The sequence below is a fragment of the Myripristis murdjan genome, chromosome 19 (genome assembly GCF_902150065.1).
Source record: "Myripristis murdjan chromosome 19, fMyrMur1.1, whole genome shotgun sequence".
In the NCBI taxonomy this organism is placed as follows: domain Eukaryota; kingdom Metazoa; phylum Chordata; class Actinopteri; order Holocentriformes; family Holocentridae; genus Myripristis; species Myripristis murdjan.
This window is the reverse complement of record NC_043998.1, coordinates 20,580,515-20,598,169: the sequence shown is the minus strand read 5'-3', so window position 1 is coordinate 20,598,169 and position 17,655 is coordinate 20,580,515. Positions and strand designations below refer to the sequence as shown.

Sequence of the window (17,655 nt, the reverse complement as noted above, 5' to 3'; positions counted from 1 at the left end):
TACAGAGGCACGCTGAGTAATGAGTATAGTGCAGCTCAGTGGTAGGAGAGCCCCTGAAGCAGAGGCATGCTGGGAGCGTTTGGCTGGCTTGGCTCTGGGGTCAGGGCAGGAATTCCTCAGGTCACAGAGGATTTGTCCACCTGCTTCTGCGCCTAATGAATGATCTACCGGCTAACAGGGAAAATATGGAGGCGAGGAAGAGGCGCGGGGGGAGGAGGGCGGCGTTGTGAGGCAGCTAGCGACAAAGTCAAATGAAGTGAAATTGAAGTCAGCGAGCTACATGATGCAGATCAAGTCAAAACAAAGTGAAATGAATCTCTCTCCGCTCTGTTTTGGTGATTTTCCCTCCTATACCCTTTGTCTTCACAAAAAATAATTTACTTATGCATAACATGATATGTTTTCAGCAGTTTCACTTCCATGTAAATGCCTATAAAAGTATGTACCGGCCCCGATTCTCCATTTTCCAGCTTGTCAAGATCCTAATCTCAGAGTACAGAGAAGCTACTGAATCTTGGTGTAACTCAAGATTCAGCAGCGCTCCGAGCGAATGTGCACTTAAAATCAGTCACATCATTTAAGAGCCCAGCCGTCCCCTTCATGGAGCCCTCTGTCGTGATAGCCAGGGAGGAGGCAGGCGCTTGCTGCAACCACTCAGGACAACGTGTTTTAACTGCTTCTTTATCCCTGCTGACATTAAGGATAAATACACGTGTGCCTCATGTATTTTATGCATTTTTAAATCTGACTGATCCATTTATGTTTTGTTTTAGTTTTACCTTTATGGTGCATTTAATGTTTTGTTATTTTCTACCTTCCACACTTGACACACTTGTGCTGCTAAAAGAATTTCCCCTTGCTGGAATAATAAAATTTACCTTGACTTTGACTTTGACTTTGATCCACGTCCATTCATTTTTGGGGCCTTGCCTAAAATGATAATATGTTGGCCTGTATGAAAAAAACAGCACATATTGCAGTAAAAAGCAAGTGAGCCAATACAAAAATAGTGTAATCATGAAATAGGTTGTCCAGCAGCCTGCAGTGTTTAAACACTGAAGAACGTGAGTTAGCAGAGCAGCAGATTACAGTTTAGCTGATGGTGCTAAGAAGAGTACTGTCCAATGGAAAAACATCAAGTCCCAAGGTATGTATCGCTATGAGAACTGTTTGTTTACCAGATTTCTTAAAGTGATTCTGCATGTTTAGCAAAATATCTGCAAAATGACAGTGCTTCACGTTTCTGCTAATCTTTTCTCAAAACAAGCGGTGGTATTTTAGAACTCCGATATAATTTTTCCTCCTTTTTATCCAGCCATTGGTTTCCATTCATTCCACTACGATATGAAAATGAACTTTGAGAGACTTCAAACTTTCTTCACATCGGTATTCCATCATCGTCATAAAGTCTCCACATTAGTATTCCTAAAAGCAGCAGCACTGTTTTAATTACTTAAATTTGAAAAAAAAAAAAAAAAAAAAAAATGAAAATAGTCCTCGGGGAAACATTTGCTTTACACAGCCAATTGTGAGTTTCGTGGTTTATGAATGCCAATGACTTTGTTAGCCACAGCAGCAGAACATTATAAGGTGGGCGTTTCAACCAAAAACTCAAATTTGAAGATCGAGGGATTTTGATTACATGATATTAAATCTTTAGTAAACCTACATGTGTAGGAGGGCAAACAACAGAAAATCAAATGTGGCTCCTAAAGAAGTTCTTCTCCTAGTCTTCATCATGCTGCTGGATTGGATCCTTGCATGCATTCTCCACAGCACCATAAAGCTCCAGAGTAGAGCTCATTTAGCAGCGTCCAGCAGGGGGGCAGCATGGGAATGGCAACATTTTGCAATGGCAAAACAATTTGGCTGCACTTGGGACATTTTCCCAGCCAATGTGGACGGGCAACAACATCAACATCATGCAGGGGAGCGAGACCGGGTGTCAAACGCTGCCTGGAACTCGATGTTTTTCTGTGATTCATGAAAAAGTAAAGGTGAATCCAGAATGTTGCACTGGGTAGTACTGCTTTGACAGAGAGAAAAATCCCTAAAAAAAAAAACAAGAGCCTGCAACAGGACAGTCTGTGTGATACTGTCTTGGCCACATGAGACATATTTTGGAAATGCTACCCGCAACTCTAAAATTAGTCTCAGGGTCAAAAGTGCAATTAGAAGTCTTATATAATCAATCAATCAATCAAGTTTATTTGTCACATGTAAGGTACAATCATTTGGAGATTTGGAGTTTAAATTAGTAACAGTAATTGACGGGAGGGCCACATGTAGGATCTGAGTGGTCTGAGGTAGACGCTCTTTCTTAGCCTCTCAGTGTTGGCCTGGTCTATCCGGTGCATTCTTCCTGACCACAGCAGAGCAAACAAGGCCTTTCTTCCAGGTGTTTGGGATCTCTAATAATTCTCCTAGTCTTATTCTTGAAGCGTCTGATGTAAATATCCTTTAGGCGGGGCTGCCAAACGCCGCCGTCCGGTACTCCAGGACCCAGCCAAGTCACGGCAAAACAAAAGATACCACAGTTCCCGATATCCCGCTGGAAACCGATGCGGGCACGGAGGTCGTCCAAGCTCACTATCCACCGCCTGTACACCGGCCCACAGAATGCCCAGCATGAATAATACATTGTGAGTAAGCGTGCAGCAATTATACCAGCATAGGGGATATGATTCGAAAAATGTGAAATCAAATCAAATCAAAAAAAAAAAAAAAAAAACGTATCCGCGCATTTGATGTTACAATTAAGGCTAAAATCCACCTCGGAAAGCAGTAATAAATATAGCCTGTGCTGCTCAATGGAAAACAACAGGCTGCTCTGTCACAACCTCAAGGGCTGTTTCCTCTAATGTTGCACAACGATGTGAAGTATCATTACCAGATGAGATATGAGAAAGAGAGAAAAATGATGTGAAGGGGCTTTTTGTAACTGCTGACACACACACACACACACACACACACACACACACACACACTCTGTCTCTCTCTCTTTCTCTTTGTCTCATAAGTTGGTGTACTAGCTTAACATTTGTGTTGCAAATGTTGAGAGATGAGAGAGAGAGAGGGACATTATTATTTATAATGATTGTGACAAAACAGTTTTAAGCTACAGAGAGCGGCAAGAGCTCCAGTCACGTCTTGATATGAGTAAACAACAACTTTATAATAGTCATAGTCCCCATATGATCATTTGTTAACCAGCTGAAGGCGCGTGTGAGATCAATTCACTCATTCAGTCATTCATTTTACTAAGAGCCTAAGTAGTGAAATGATTTCTGAATTAGTAATTTGTCAAATCCAATAAGTTTCTACAATAAATAAGAAAGGAATAGGTTTTGTAATATATTGTCAAAGGTATCTGCTTAAAAAGTCACTTGAAAAGTCACCCCACCACTTTAACAAATTACATCTTGTAATGTGGCGGGCTATGATGTAATTGCACAACATATTGGTGGCTAATAAACTGTGTTCCAATAGATGGGAACATTAAATGATAGTTAAAGTACCAATAATGGAATTTCAAGCAATAATACTATCCATGGGGTGTTTTCTTACAATAGCTGTGGTTCTCCTGTGGTAGTGTGCCATTTCATTTTAGTCATTTAGTCATTTGTCATAGAAAAAACCAAAACAAAACCCAAAAAACATATTTAAGACAGTCAGAATTGTGAAATGTGTATGTGTTTTGGCAGGCCGTCATAAGACACTGTTATTTTAAAGCAGCACGACATGCTGGACGCTGCCTCATGTTTCATATGACAAGGTTTTCTCTGGCACCTTTTAACAGCACTCTGAGAAAAAGAGGAATATTTCATGAAAACATGCCAGTAAAGATGGCCTTTCTTGTGTGAAGGACAAATTGTTTGCCAAAACTCTATTGACAATAAAGTGGTCAATCTGAAAAGTTAGCCTTTTTTATCCTCTTCACATTTTAACAAATTCAAGAGGAATGATATCTGTTATTGTACTGACCTTATTCACACGGTGGCCATTTTGAATATGTGCCCCCTGGAAATTTGATATAAAGTCAATAATACTATTATTTCTTCAACACCTTAACTAAAGATTTACATATATTTTACAGTTTTCATATTAATGTGTAGTGCTTCAGGAACAACAACGTGACTGACAGTGAATTTAGCAGGGATGTAAGCTAGCTAGCTTACAAGTTAACATGGCTGGACAGTCAAATGTACACAAATGTGAAGTGATATGCCTCTGTGTGTAATGTTTTTCACTCTGAAACGGTGAAGAGTTTTCCAAATGGTCGCTAAGTGAATAAGGTGCAACTCTATAAAAGGACTGAGTCACACCAGTGTTAATTTCATCAGCTATTTTCAATTTAGCTTTAGTCTTAGTCTAGTGTCAAATGCCCTTTTTACTTTTAGTCATATTTAGTCAACTTGAATTCTTTTTTGTTTAGTCACATTTTAGTCGACGAAAAGTCTTGGCATTTTAGTCTAGTTTTAATCTAAGAAAATCCAAAGTATTTTAGTCTAGTTTTAGTCAATAGTTTTAGTCAATATTCTTTTTTAGTCTTTGACCTGCATCATGTTGGCTTTTTTTTTTTTTAAATTTATAATTATTATTTTAAAAATGTAAATTACTTATCAAACAGACCTAACAATTCAGCTACCAATGAATGAGCAGTAGTATGCATGTGATAACATAGATTGAAAAACAAGCCGAAGTGATACCCCTTCTCTGAATAGACAAGCTAAGCCAGTGTGCTGCTGTTAGCCAGTGACTTCAGACTCCAGACAGCGCCACACACGCACACACACACACACACACGCACTCCGGCATGAGCACACAGCAGCGCAGGAGGAGAAAAACTAACGCGCATCCAATTAATGCACTTTCTGGATTGTAATTTAAAAGTCTATGACGAAAAATATGACTGATATCGATCTACAGTCCGGGCCAGCGTTGCGTTCAAGTGCAACTCCAAAAAGGAGGACAAATAAGCGTCCGGCTTGAGGCTGCGCCGGACGCCGGACAAGGCATTTAAATTCCGGACTGTCCGGCCTAAATCCGGACGTATGGCCACCCTAGTTCTACTAGATGTGACTAATCAGAATGGGTCAGTTTAATTCTATGTTTATTGTTATGTTTTTTTATTGTTATGTTTATCTATGTATTATTGAGGTTGTAGTTTGCAGAGGTCTTGTACTGGATTACATTATACTGAGAGGTGTTTCTAATTTTTTGTCCTCCCTATTAATAAACATTTGGGGGGACAGAATAGTGGAAACAGCTCTCAATAAAATGCAGTCCAGTCCAACAGCAGCACTAACTATGAGCTCAATGCCAAACATAGAAGCGACAAAAAGAAAAGCTGAGCGTTATAGGCAGCAGGAAAGGAAACTTTATGGCAGAACAGTTGTCTTGGATTGGATTCGATTGTGCAGGTGGACCGAATAAAGTGGACACTGTCATGTGTATACGTCATGTTCTTGACTTGAATGTCTTCAAATAAAGGAAATAAAAAACAGGTGTTGGTTTACAGTGTCTAAGCTGAGCAGACACTATGTGAGCAAGATAACACGCCGACATTAAGCAAACAGAAAAATGACCAGATGCAGTGGTGGCAGAATGATTAGTTTTCAATGCGAAAAAAAATTTCTTGGGATCCTTTTTACATCATCTGAAAGCCGTCTATGAGGTACTTATCACAACAAAGGAGCTAATCAAAAGACATGTTTCTACTTATTTTGTCTTGCACGGGATACACACACACACACACGCACACACAATCCCTCTCTCTGTCTCTTTTATTCTCTTATTCACACTAAGGTCTTTGTATCAGGATCATAACCATGTGTCAGCCTCTCGTTTTTGACACGCCAATGTCACAGCTCAAATCCAGCGGTAACACCTTGACAAAACAAAAACAATCAAAGTAAAAGCGGTAAGTGCTGATGATCTAATTGGAAGTGTAAATACTTTTTTCCGGGCTTCTCAGACACAAACATGGAGCGAGGCCAGCTGTGTGAGGAGAGGCCTGGATGTCTGCCATGGATCCTCTCTCTTCTCGGCACCTCTCTGAAATAACAACTGTGCCACAACAACAGCTTTTGGAACCTCTTTTTTATGATTTCTGTCCTAAAAAGCAACATTACAAATAATCTATTGCTCATAACCTCGTAACAACTGTGGTGTTTTTGTTTAAAGGGTGTTGAAGGGAAGCATGACATTCGAGTTTCATGGCCTACATGCATATAAAAATTGCTGTGCATCTTTTCTGCATGACTGCTGCAGGATTACATAGCAACAGCAGTCATGCAAGCATGGCAGAGGCATGATTTGTGTAATATTCATCCTGCTGTTCAAACAGCACTGCATGCAGGACCCTCCTCACAACACAGTGGCCTACAGAAACTCAGTATCTGAAGTTCTGTTTATTTAAGCCATCGACAGCTGTCCCTCATGCATAGAAAACATTTCATGATCTGGGGAGCAAGCCAAAACAAGCCACTGATAATGCATCGCAACCAGACATGAATACACTTGTGTCGACGGGAAAGTAAAAGACTGTTTCTTCAGTCCCTGAAAAGTTTGACCTTTTGGAGATAAATGGTTTTATGCAGTGGCAATGCATATTTTCAACAAATTAGAGCCACACAGTCTTTTTCGGGCTCCGAGCAGACTGGTAATATTCTAGTCAAATGAAGCTTCAAGCAAAACTGAACAAGTGTTGGGTTCTATTTGGGTGCGATGCCAGTCCGCATGGTGGTGAAATATCCTAATTAGTTTTTTTATGTAATTACAATTATTTGTGAAAGTACTATCAGGTTGTGTTTTCCTGGCGCATGGTTGCTCTGTGTTTGCTTCCTGCAGACTTGACCTCTACTTTCCAGTTCAAATAGGAAAATAACAAGAAAAGAGCTGTTTAATTTTCCGCAAGAAATGGAAGCGAATGGAGGGACACAAATACAGAGTCATGGCTCTCACCAAATGAGGATATTTCACCACCACATGGACTCACATCACACTCAGGTATATATAAAACTATACGACGCAACACTCAAAGTTCAATTTTACTTTAATTGCACAAACCCATGCAACTACAGTGACTGCGTTTTGACGGTATGAGGTAGCTGGGTCTATTTTTAAAAAGGCACCCAGTTGTTTGAGCTCCTCTGCTTCCTTCTTCTTACACATCATCATGTTTTCACAGGTGCTGCCAATGCAATCCTCGCTGCAGCCTTAGCTGCTGCCAGCCAGCCATGCAGCAAGCTAATATCACAGGTAAGTAGCTGACTCTCTATGAGATTAAAGGCCAAGCTGGTCAGTGTTAAACGTTTCACTTTTAATTAAGCAGGAACGTGGCTAAGTGTGGATAAAAACTCACACAGTTTCTTCCTTGGACTAATTGCATTCCCAGTCAAGTTTCTGGGTCTATTTTCTGCAAGTTAAGACTATATAAATAAACAAGCAATTAAACATGTTACATTATTTGATTAATATATTAATATATTTCATTCTCACAAGATACACTGGTGACAATGAGAAAGAAAATTTTCAGTTTAAAGTGATTTTCCCAGTATTTAACAACATAAAAATAGTACAGTACAAAAATAGTCCTCTATTCTGTCTTGGATTCAGTTTTAAAATCTGATTTTTGTTAACCCAAGTGAAAAAGAAATCTGCCAGTGGCGTGACATAAAGGCACTTATTTGAAGACTTTCCTTGAAACAGGCGATAATAGCTGGATCCCTCAACTTCTTTGAAAATCCTGTCACCTATTTCAATTCATAATGAGCAAAACTGCATCGGGATGAGCGCCACACTCTGTGGTTTCGCTCTAAACCCTGTATCATCAAACTGGAAATGTGGTCTGAAGTGTTGCCTCTGAGAAGGCGAGGCGGCGAACGCTGCTGAACATGAGATGGTGAAGTTTCAGTCCCATCTGAATTCTTTCTGACAGGCCTGGAGGAGCCAGAGAGAAGACCATCAGGCTCCACTGACTAGAAATAAAGACTGCTGGGTCTGTGTGTGTGTGTGTGTGTGTGTGTGTGTGCAAGAGTGTGTGTGTTCGCTGTAAAACAGATCAATTCTATGAGCAAAAATTCATAGAGCACACTATTTTGAGCTGCCACTTGCCTGCCTATCTCCATCGAGCCATCTGCCTTTCTTTTTTTTGCCTTTCTCCTTTTCCTCTCCTTGTTTCCTCCCCTCTTCTTTCCTTGTTTCCTCTCCTTATCTTCTCTCCTCTCCATGTTTCCTCTCTTCTCCTTGTTTTGTCTCCTCTCTGTTTCCCCCCCTTTCCTTATTTTCTCTCTTCTCCTCTCCTTGTTTCTTTGCCCTCCTTTCCTCGTTTAATCTCCTTTCCTCGTTTCCCTCCCCTCCTCTTCTCTCCTTGTTTTCTCCTCTATCCTCTCCTTGTTTCCTCTCCTTTCCTGCCCTGCTCCCTAAGTGGAACCTGAGGGGAGGTTACATCACCTGGGTGTTAAGACTAAAACAGCCCTATGGGAACACAGAGAGAGGTGGCTCATATTATGTCTCATTACATCTCCTAGCAGCAGCCAAGCCTGTTTACTTCACACACACACACGCACGCACACACACACACACACACACACACACACACACACACACACACACACACACACACACACACACGCATGCATGAATGCATGTATGCATATGCAATCATCCTGTTGCAAATTTATTCACCCAAAAATATGCAAAAGTTGCATGCAGTCATTCATAGAGAAAACACACACAAACACACACACACACTAACACAAACAAAACAATTATTAAAAAGCCACAGGGAATTATAAAGACTGCTAAACCCAATCGTATAAAAAAATGAGGCTTCTTAGGGAGAAAATCATTTCTCTGCTGATCTAATCGCTTTATCCCACACATGAAGTTTGCAAACAATGACTTGTAAAATCACTGAAAATAACAAACTATGATGTAAGTGAGTGACATAAGGCTTGTTTGAATTTAAAAAGTGTGTCAACATCTTTGTGGCTTGGCGGGTTCTGCTGTATATGTGCCACACGCTCAGCATGTCGTGGGTTTGAACCTGGCTTGGCCCTGCAGCCTTTAACTGCCTCTCCAATCAGTGCTGGGAGACCTCACATCACCAGTTCGTGGTCGCTAAATAAAACATATACGCTTTCAAATCCTTGCGATCCATTATTGGTCCCTTAAAATGACAATGTTGTGACTTGTGTTTTTCCTTCTATTGTTTTGTGTTTCATGCAAAAATTAAAAAAGAAAACAGCGAAAATCCTGCAGGATCTTGTGCAGACTGCTGGCAACTGAAAGATCATAGTCTGAGCCTACTTATATATTAACACATAAATAAAATTGCCTTACTTAAAAATAACATAAAATATAAAATACAATAAAATAAAATAAACAAAAATCAAATCATAATGCTCCAAAATGTTTTTGAAACTATGTTTGGGCAACACAACAGAGCTCTATCGTGTAAATAACAAGCAAGTAAATCCTTTAAAAAGTAGCTGTCCAAAGCACTGTTCCCTAGTCTTAAATGCCATAAAACTGACTAAATCCTCGTTTTCCTCTGTATCATTTTTGTCTTGATAGGGTGAGCAAGCCCAAATCATAAACACATGTATTCCAGCTCGACTGTGGCCTGGCTGGATAAAGATTACACTGTATCTCTCATTTTATTTTACAAATTAGGTAAGGATGCCTTCCCAGCCAAAACTGCTAGCTCTAGTTGCTGCAAGATAAGAAAGAGAAACTCTGATGTGTTTTGAAATATGACCTCGACTGCTTACTTACTGCACGATAAAGTACGATAAAGTGTATGATTTAAAGCAGTACAAACTGAACCGGGCATTAGCCCCCATGTGGAGAAAACGTTTCATGACCCCAAACCAAGCCAACACATTACTATTGTGTAGTAGTGTGCCATAAATACATTTGTCCCACGGCGACAGAAAACCTATAGGGTTAGGATTATATGTCCATTATTTTTTAAAGATTATCATAGAGTGCAAAAATCACATTAGAATACTATCTTACTAATAAGTAAGATGCTGTGTAGTTCCCTGAACATGATATGAGTCCATGTGGTGAAATATCCTCATTAGTTTCTCTGTGCTCCTCTGAACTAGCGATCCAAAATCCTGCATTTGTGTCTCCATTAACTTCCACAGTGCAGCGCATTTAACACATAAATGCAAACTAAGCAGATTATGCTAACATAAAAAAAAAAGTCCTGTTACCCATTTTTTGTGTAATTACCATTATTTGTGAAAGTACTATCAGGTTGTTTCTTCCAGGCGCATGCGGAGGTTTCCTGCTGGATCTACTTTCCAATTAAAAGAGGAAAATAAAAAGGAAAGAGACATTTAATTTCCTCAAAAAAAAAAAAAAAAAAAAAGGGTACCGGGACTTGGTGTCTTTTTATATTAGCATAATCAGTTTTGTTAGTGTTCATTTATGTGCTAAAAGTGTTATATTGGGAGATGTTTTGTCGCACAATGGAAGTGAATGGAGGGATGGAAACACAGTGTTGTGGATTAGCAGCCCAGAGGAGCACAGAGCAGCTAATGAGGAGATTTCACCAGCATGTGGACTTCATTTCCAAGGAACTATACAAGCCAAATGTCTACCAAAGTTCAGTTTTCCTTTCACCAAAACCTGAACTGATCCTTCCCCTAGTGAAGGGGTGTGTGTGAAGATAAACCAGTGGCAAGTATGGCAAGATCATTCAACTTTGAAAAAATTGCTTGTTTGAAATGTCATTGATTGAGTGCACTAGTCCACAATGTAAACCAATAAAAAAAAAAAGCCAATAAAGGAACACCCCGGTAAAATCTCATTATTCTTCATTAGCTGTCCGACCAGGCCGTTTGGATAATTCCCCACAGTAGTTGACAAATGCAAATGTGTAATCCAATTGGCTGATTTTGCTGAGTGCAGGGCGGCCGGTGCTGCGGTGACATTGGTGGGCTTCTCATCTTACTGCAGGTGGCTCAGGTTGACATTCGATCTCATTGATATTCAGATTGGCCATATGGCGCACATTTTCCATCGGCCCAACGCTTTAAAGGTGAGAGTCCGGGGGTGTGACGTCACACCCATCACACCCAAATTTCCAATCACTCCTGTCTGTCTCTCCTTTCGGTGAAACTTCATCATTAACTGCATTATGGAATTTGGCAGTTCAACATTAACAGGAATAACTAGTTTGCCAGTTATTCCTGTGTTGTTGGCTCTCACTGCCACCTCCAGTTTGATAAAGTTGAAGTTTAATTGAAGTAAGTGTTGCTTGGTGGATTGGGTGTACGCCACAGAAGAAAAAAAAAAAGTGGAGCACAATGTTTTCGGGAAAAGTCTTAAGTCATGTTTTGTGTTATGTACGTCTGCATGAGCGGAAGGAAATAACAAAGTCACACATGTCTGCAGGAAGCTGAGAGGTTTGAGAGGGTTTTGTGCCTAAACAGAGAAAGAGAAGCTGTAAATCAGAGTTGTTTCAACATGAGGGAGGGGGCGTCCACACACTTAGATCAATGCAAATATATATATAGTAGCACTGCCCTGCCCAAAGTAAGGCCCGAGGGTCAAATTTGTCCCCCTACATGATGCCTCTTGCCTACAAATGAGTCTGACATGATGTTCTTTTTGATCATTTGACCTGATACAGTTTTATCCTGTTTGCGTTACAATGCGATCATGATGACTTAGCACCTGAGACCTAGTTTCTTCTTGCCCCCCCCCTTGATGTTTTCAGTGATACTGAATTGTACTGCAATTGATATGTACTGTGTTTTTGTCTTTTTATGAATGCGCTTTGTTGTTTTTGTTTTGCTCTTGCCTGGAAAAAAAAAAAAAAAAAAAAGGACTTTGATTGCAGCGAGACTACCTGAATAAGCTGCAGAGTCTTACACCAGCAAATTACAAACAGCAAACAGACTGATTGTGTTTTAGCAAGCAGGTAGGGAGTAATAGGGAGTATGGGGGGGAAAGGGATGGGAGATGAGAGGAGGGAAGGACTAGGGGGCGAAATGAAACATTACACTCCTTTTCAACTGACTCTCTTTTCCAGATGCTCTCAAGTTGATATACAGTTAGAAAGGCGGCAAGCTGTGGTAATATCAAGCATGTCAGCACAAAGGTTAAATAAAGTTAATGTTTTCCGCAACTTCCCACCTCCCCTTACCCCCCCAGTACAACCCCACAACGAGCGAGTCCCCTCAAGGTCAAGGCAGCAAGCTGTTTTTTTGTTGTTGTTTTTTTTAAATATTCATAAGAGAGACAATTAAATGCAACACATTAAAGTGACTAGGGAACGACCACTGAAGGCGAATTCCACCCCAAAACAGAATTAACAGATGTTGCTGTTATGATCTTTAACCAGAAGAGGTTAAATCAGGGTTCAAATGATAAATGATATGATAAAACTGTCAGGTGCGGCAATATTAATGAATTGTTTTAGGTGGCAGAGTGTTGATTTAAGTCCTCCCGTGCCATATTTGGATGATTTCTCTGCTCAGACATCTCATATAACAATAATGGTAATAAAATCATATTGACTGGTTGTGATAAGGGAGGAACCATCATCAAATAAAAGTGTTGACATTGAGTGGCTCATATGAGACCCAGAGCTAGAACAACAAGAGAACCCAAACTAGTTTAAAAGAATTAATGTTGGAGCTACTCAAGAGACTGGCAATATGGACTGAAAGGGCATAACACAATGTACAAGTGTTCACAGTGTACCCGTACAACGCACAAGAGCAAGCTCATTTGGAAGTAAAAGGTCAACCCAAGCGCTGACTTTCATATTCATCGCCAAGAGAGCAGCTGCGTGTTTTGTCTTGTAATGACATCTCAGATTATCGCTTTGCATCTTTGGTTTCCAGTTGAAGGGGAGAGTTGTTGATTTTCAGAAAATATCGACTGAACTGCCTTAAGATCACAGAGACCATACATATGAGTTGGGTTTTGGAGAAGAGTTTTTTCCCCTTTAAAACCTGTTGTTTATTATGAGAGGGGAATGTGATCCTCCAGTCGCCCTCGGGGGAGAAAACTACAATAAAATGTGGAACAGAGGGGAGTTGTTTTCTTTGCAATATGGGCTGACTCATATAATTACACTAACCAACAGCAGAACAAGATGAAACCGATTTGCTTATTACACAATGTGGCCCATGAATACACTTAGATGTTTACAAGGAAATCTCACATTCTGGATTACTGCAACATGACTCTGTATTTCCATATAATAACAAATGACATTGTATGTCTATTCAGTCCAGAAATCATGGAATAGTAACTGACAAGTTATTGTTGAAAAAGAAGTTAACATTTAATTTTGACCAAAACATAATATATATAGTGAGTGGTAGCACTGAAAAGGTTGTTGATTGGTAGCACTGTGCATCCAGCTTGAGCAACAAGATCAACAACTCTCCAGAAGGCCATTCATTTCCTATAGAGCTGAGCGACTAGGGGGGAGCTCAGCTGATGTGTGAACAGTCAACACGCTCAACAAGTCGGCCCCAGCTGAACCCTTCACGGCCGTTGGCCTTCAACAGACAATCAGATTTCCCCTTTTTCCTTGTTTCCCTGTGATGTTATTTTGATTCATGACCAACAGTTCTGTCTGGCAAGTGTAAAACAGATGGGAAGTTGTTTACTGCCATTCAAAGCTCCCCGAGTTTCAACTTACAGTTGAAAGGCTGCAAAAAAAATAAACATCTCCAAAACAGTGCGTGTAGAATAGTAAACTCCATCATTGGGGCTGACGCTAAACTTTGTTTTCTGTGTTTTCAATTAATAGTACCTCATCAGCACTTGCTGGCAAGCTGTTTTAAAGGGATAGTTCGCCCATTTTGAAAGGAGTGAAATAATATTACAATTTACAAAATGGGTGAATTCTCTTTTTAATGTTGAATCCATATTTAACTGCTAGTAAGTGGACAGCCAAAACCTCCGAAACAAAACAGACTTTTACTTGCTTTCCCTTTTGACATAGACTGTATGATCACATTAGCAAAGAATTCCACTGCATGTACTTCCTGCCTCAAAGCTTCCAGTGAAGTGAAATAATAATTTTCTTCAAAATGGGTGAACTGTCCCTTTAGGTAATCAAACGTGGCATTATGAAAGTCAATACCAAAGCTGTGTCTGTTGAAAGCTGCAGACCACCACAGTGATGCCTGTGGCTCCACCCACAATCAGCGAGAACAGAGTGACAAATTAACCATGCTGCTCGCAGTGTAAATTCCCTGTTACTCAATCACTCAAAAGTAAGCAACTTCAAATGTTCAGTGACTAAATGCCCCTTTAATAACATCCTCTGTGTCTGTGCAGTATGTGTGGGTGCAAATGTTCTGTGCTCAAAAGTAACAGCCGTGTGTTGACCAAAAGAAGACAAACAAGTGGTTTAAAAATGACAGATCCCTTTTGGTGCACACGGCGCGCCTCACTAGTAAAAGATTTTTCAGGTCATAGTTGCAGTTACAGCAAAAACGGAAGGAATCCAAGCCTTTGAAGTCTTTTCTCTCAGTTTCATTGCTTTCAGTTTTTGCACCTTGTCTTAGTATGTCAGCACTGCAGCCCTCTTACTATTATTAGAGCTGCAAAACCATTGCACTACATACATTACAGCCTATGCATTAGACTGCAATTTCCAAAAATAACTTATTGACCCAGGCACTTCAGGGATTAAGTTTTCATGAGCTGAGTGCTACATGAGGTAATATTTGCCTTTCTAACAAATCATACTGATGGCAAAGAGAGCCCCATTCAGTTATTGCAGCTATGAAATGAATCTGGCCACTGCAACACTTTGACACAATAACCTTCAGAAATGCCAGTGGGTCCCTTTAAGGCACCGCCGGCTTGCCATTATTAATCAATTCATAATGACTGAGAGCACCGGAGCGCCTCCATATTTCTATTTTACAACAGCGTGGCCTGTTACACTGCAAAAAAAAAAAAAAAAAAAACATCCCCTCAACAAATCATTTAGCCTGACATTTGGTCTTCAAGTGTGATTTTTTTCTTTTCAAGTAAAAAAAACTGCTTGTGGGGAGAGACCATTTCACCTTTTTTGCATTTCCCTGAATCACGTCTTTTTCTTGATACTGGAGTATTGCCTTATTTTGCTTTATTCCTCCTTAGCTCAAGATACTGACACTTGTCAATAGCATATACGTGACACAAGAAAAGGTGCACGGGAAGCAAAGGGAATAATCGCACCCATCAGCAGAGTTTGTAATTGTTCACTTATTTTACAACACGTACAGCATGATTTGGACACTGAATAGCAGACTAAATGACTTGTTAATGTGGACATTTTTTGCAGTTGTTCTTCTGTTGAAGGGAAAAGGAGAAGAAAAACCAAAGGAAAAGCACTGTAATACCGTAATCCCACACAGCAAAAGAATGAAACATTTCGAAACTGAGGGCTAAACGTGACAGGTCATATTCTGTCCCAAACACCCACAAACATATGCTTTCAAGCTCTAACTTGTTCATTACCACTTTATCATTATTTTGTATGTATGGGCTATTGCAACCATCCGACATGCACACTCACACTCACACACACTCACACACACTCACACATACACACACACAAACACACACACATACACCCCAAGCCACTCATCATGCATACCATGCAGCGTTGCCAAAAATAAAGAGGGCGTCTGATTTATTGTGTCATATGGGTAATTTCCGCACTCTTTGAACAAAGCCACGCAAAACATGAGCAGACAAGACCAATGTGACAGGAGATCAGGTTACATGCTGCATACTACCCAACCTCAAACCCTAATCTACCTAAAATAATATCAGCGCAACACTATAATGTCAACCATCACTGTGTATTTTAAGGGGTCATTCAAGAGGGTTGTACAAGGAAGTGCTGCTCACATTAGTGCAGTTTATTATATGGTCTCAGATGGTTTACATTAAAGGGGAAATATGCAGCTTATCTTATCAGCCCATTGTGTGTCACAGCGGGTAGAAAGCGGAACAGATTGCCACATGTGATATTGCTCATAGCTAAATAAAAAAGATCCCTCATATCTAAGACCATTTCCCCCGAAAGAGTCCTGTATAGTTGCCATGGAACAGAGCGCACCATCTATTCTCAGTTAAATAAAGAGTTAAGGGCCAAAATGCAGTCATTTGTTACAGGCTATGGGATCTATGATGACAACAAATCAGGACTTAAATAAGTTTAACAGTTACAAAAAAAAAATCCTAGTCCACAATAGTTTTACAGTGGGTAGTAGTCTAGTCTTATAGTATATCCTATCTGTAGATATCTAGCAGTTGTATGAAAATAAATAAATGTATAAAATTAAATAAAAGTCCGCTTGTTGGACAATATATACAAGGCAGCTGTGGCTGAGTGAGTTGGAGGTTTGATTTCCACTGGGAGGCAGGAGAAGGCACTCGTGCTGGAAATGCATTGTATTAATAATATTAGTAATATGATACTCTCTCTATACACTCTCTATTCAAAAGTCTGGTATTTTAATGTTGCTTTTCCCATCTTTCGCCATGCATACCCGACAGAACATCAAGCGCAACCTTTGAAATATCGTCTCTGTCCCCTGATACATTCGGCATATAAATAATCCACCATGCAGCGCATTATTCCAGTAACATCTCAACTTCTTGTAAAAATAGGTTGATGCTGTTCGCTGCCGTCTTCCACGGTGCATTTTGGCGGAAGAGCGTCGGGAGAATACGGTACAAGCCAGTTATAAAAGTTGAAATTTTGTTGACATAACAGCTGCTTCCTTGACTGTGTCCATGCCGAAGTGGAAAGTGTCGTTTGTAAATACATAAAACGTCTCAAGTCACCTCCTGAAACGTGTGTATTAACCGATAACAAAGGCAGCTTTAAATTGCTACCTTTTTCAAATGGAGTGTGGCATGAAACACGCATAGCGAAAACTGTCGAGGCGAATGGGCTAATGTTACTTGAAAGGTCTCTGGGACAAGCAGTCAACACAATAGTAATGGGATGGAAAAAGGGGGGGAACGGGGTGTTTTGATTGTAATTACCTCGCCGTGATTGACAGTCCGCCCCTGCGGGGTGTCCTCTGGTAGAAAATAAAGTTTGGAGCTGGACAGGAGTTGCTGGTTCGTCCTCTCCTCCCAGAGCAGCTGCAGCTCGGCGATGCAGAGCGGCTCCCCTGGCAGACACCGCACCAAGAAGAAGTCTCCCAGCGACAAAATCCTCCGTTTACCGTCAAGGTGAAAGCGGAAAGCCTTGTAGAAAACATAAGGTCCGTGCAAACCGCAAGGTGAGCCTACCCACTGCGGAAAAACACCACAAGTCATTATTTCATATATATTACCAAGCAGTTTATAACATCTTTATAGTGTCTTTTAATATAGGCTAAATGAGGTGAGAATAACCAAGATCAGAGCATTTCTTTAATAAAATCCACTGGTGCGGAAAGTAGCTATCATAATAATAATAACAATAATAATAAAAAAATACCTTCCAATATATAGTTATCACAAGCCCAAACTTTCACCTTATCAATAAATGTATCATAAAAGACTATTCATACAATATCACACAACATTGCATTGAGCCGCTCAGTGAATTACCAGCCCGTAAAACATCAGATGACTAGACATAATAATACTAGCGATAATTATAATAATAAT

The 17,655-nt window shown here is 40.1% G+C and overlaps 1 protein-coding gene across 1 annotated transcript in view; it reads right to left on the bottom strand.

Annotated features, from left to right (window-relative positions):
• arid5b (AT-rich interaction domain 5B) overlaps positions 1-17,655 on the bottom strand; it is a 139,578-nt gene that overhangs the window by 121,841 nt on the left and 82 nt on the right. Inside the window, exon 2 of the mRNA XM_030077084.1 lies at positions 17,041-17,295. Coding sequence (XP_029932944.1) covers positions 17,041-17,295 — 255 coding nt within the window. The remainder of the gene's footprint in view (positions 1-17,040; positions 17,296-17,655) is intronic.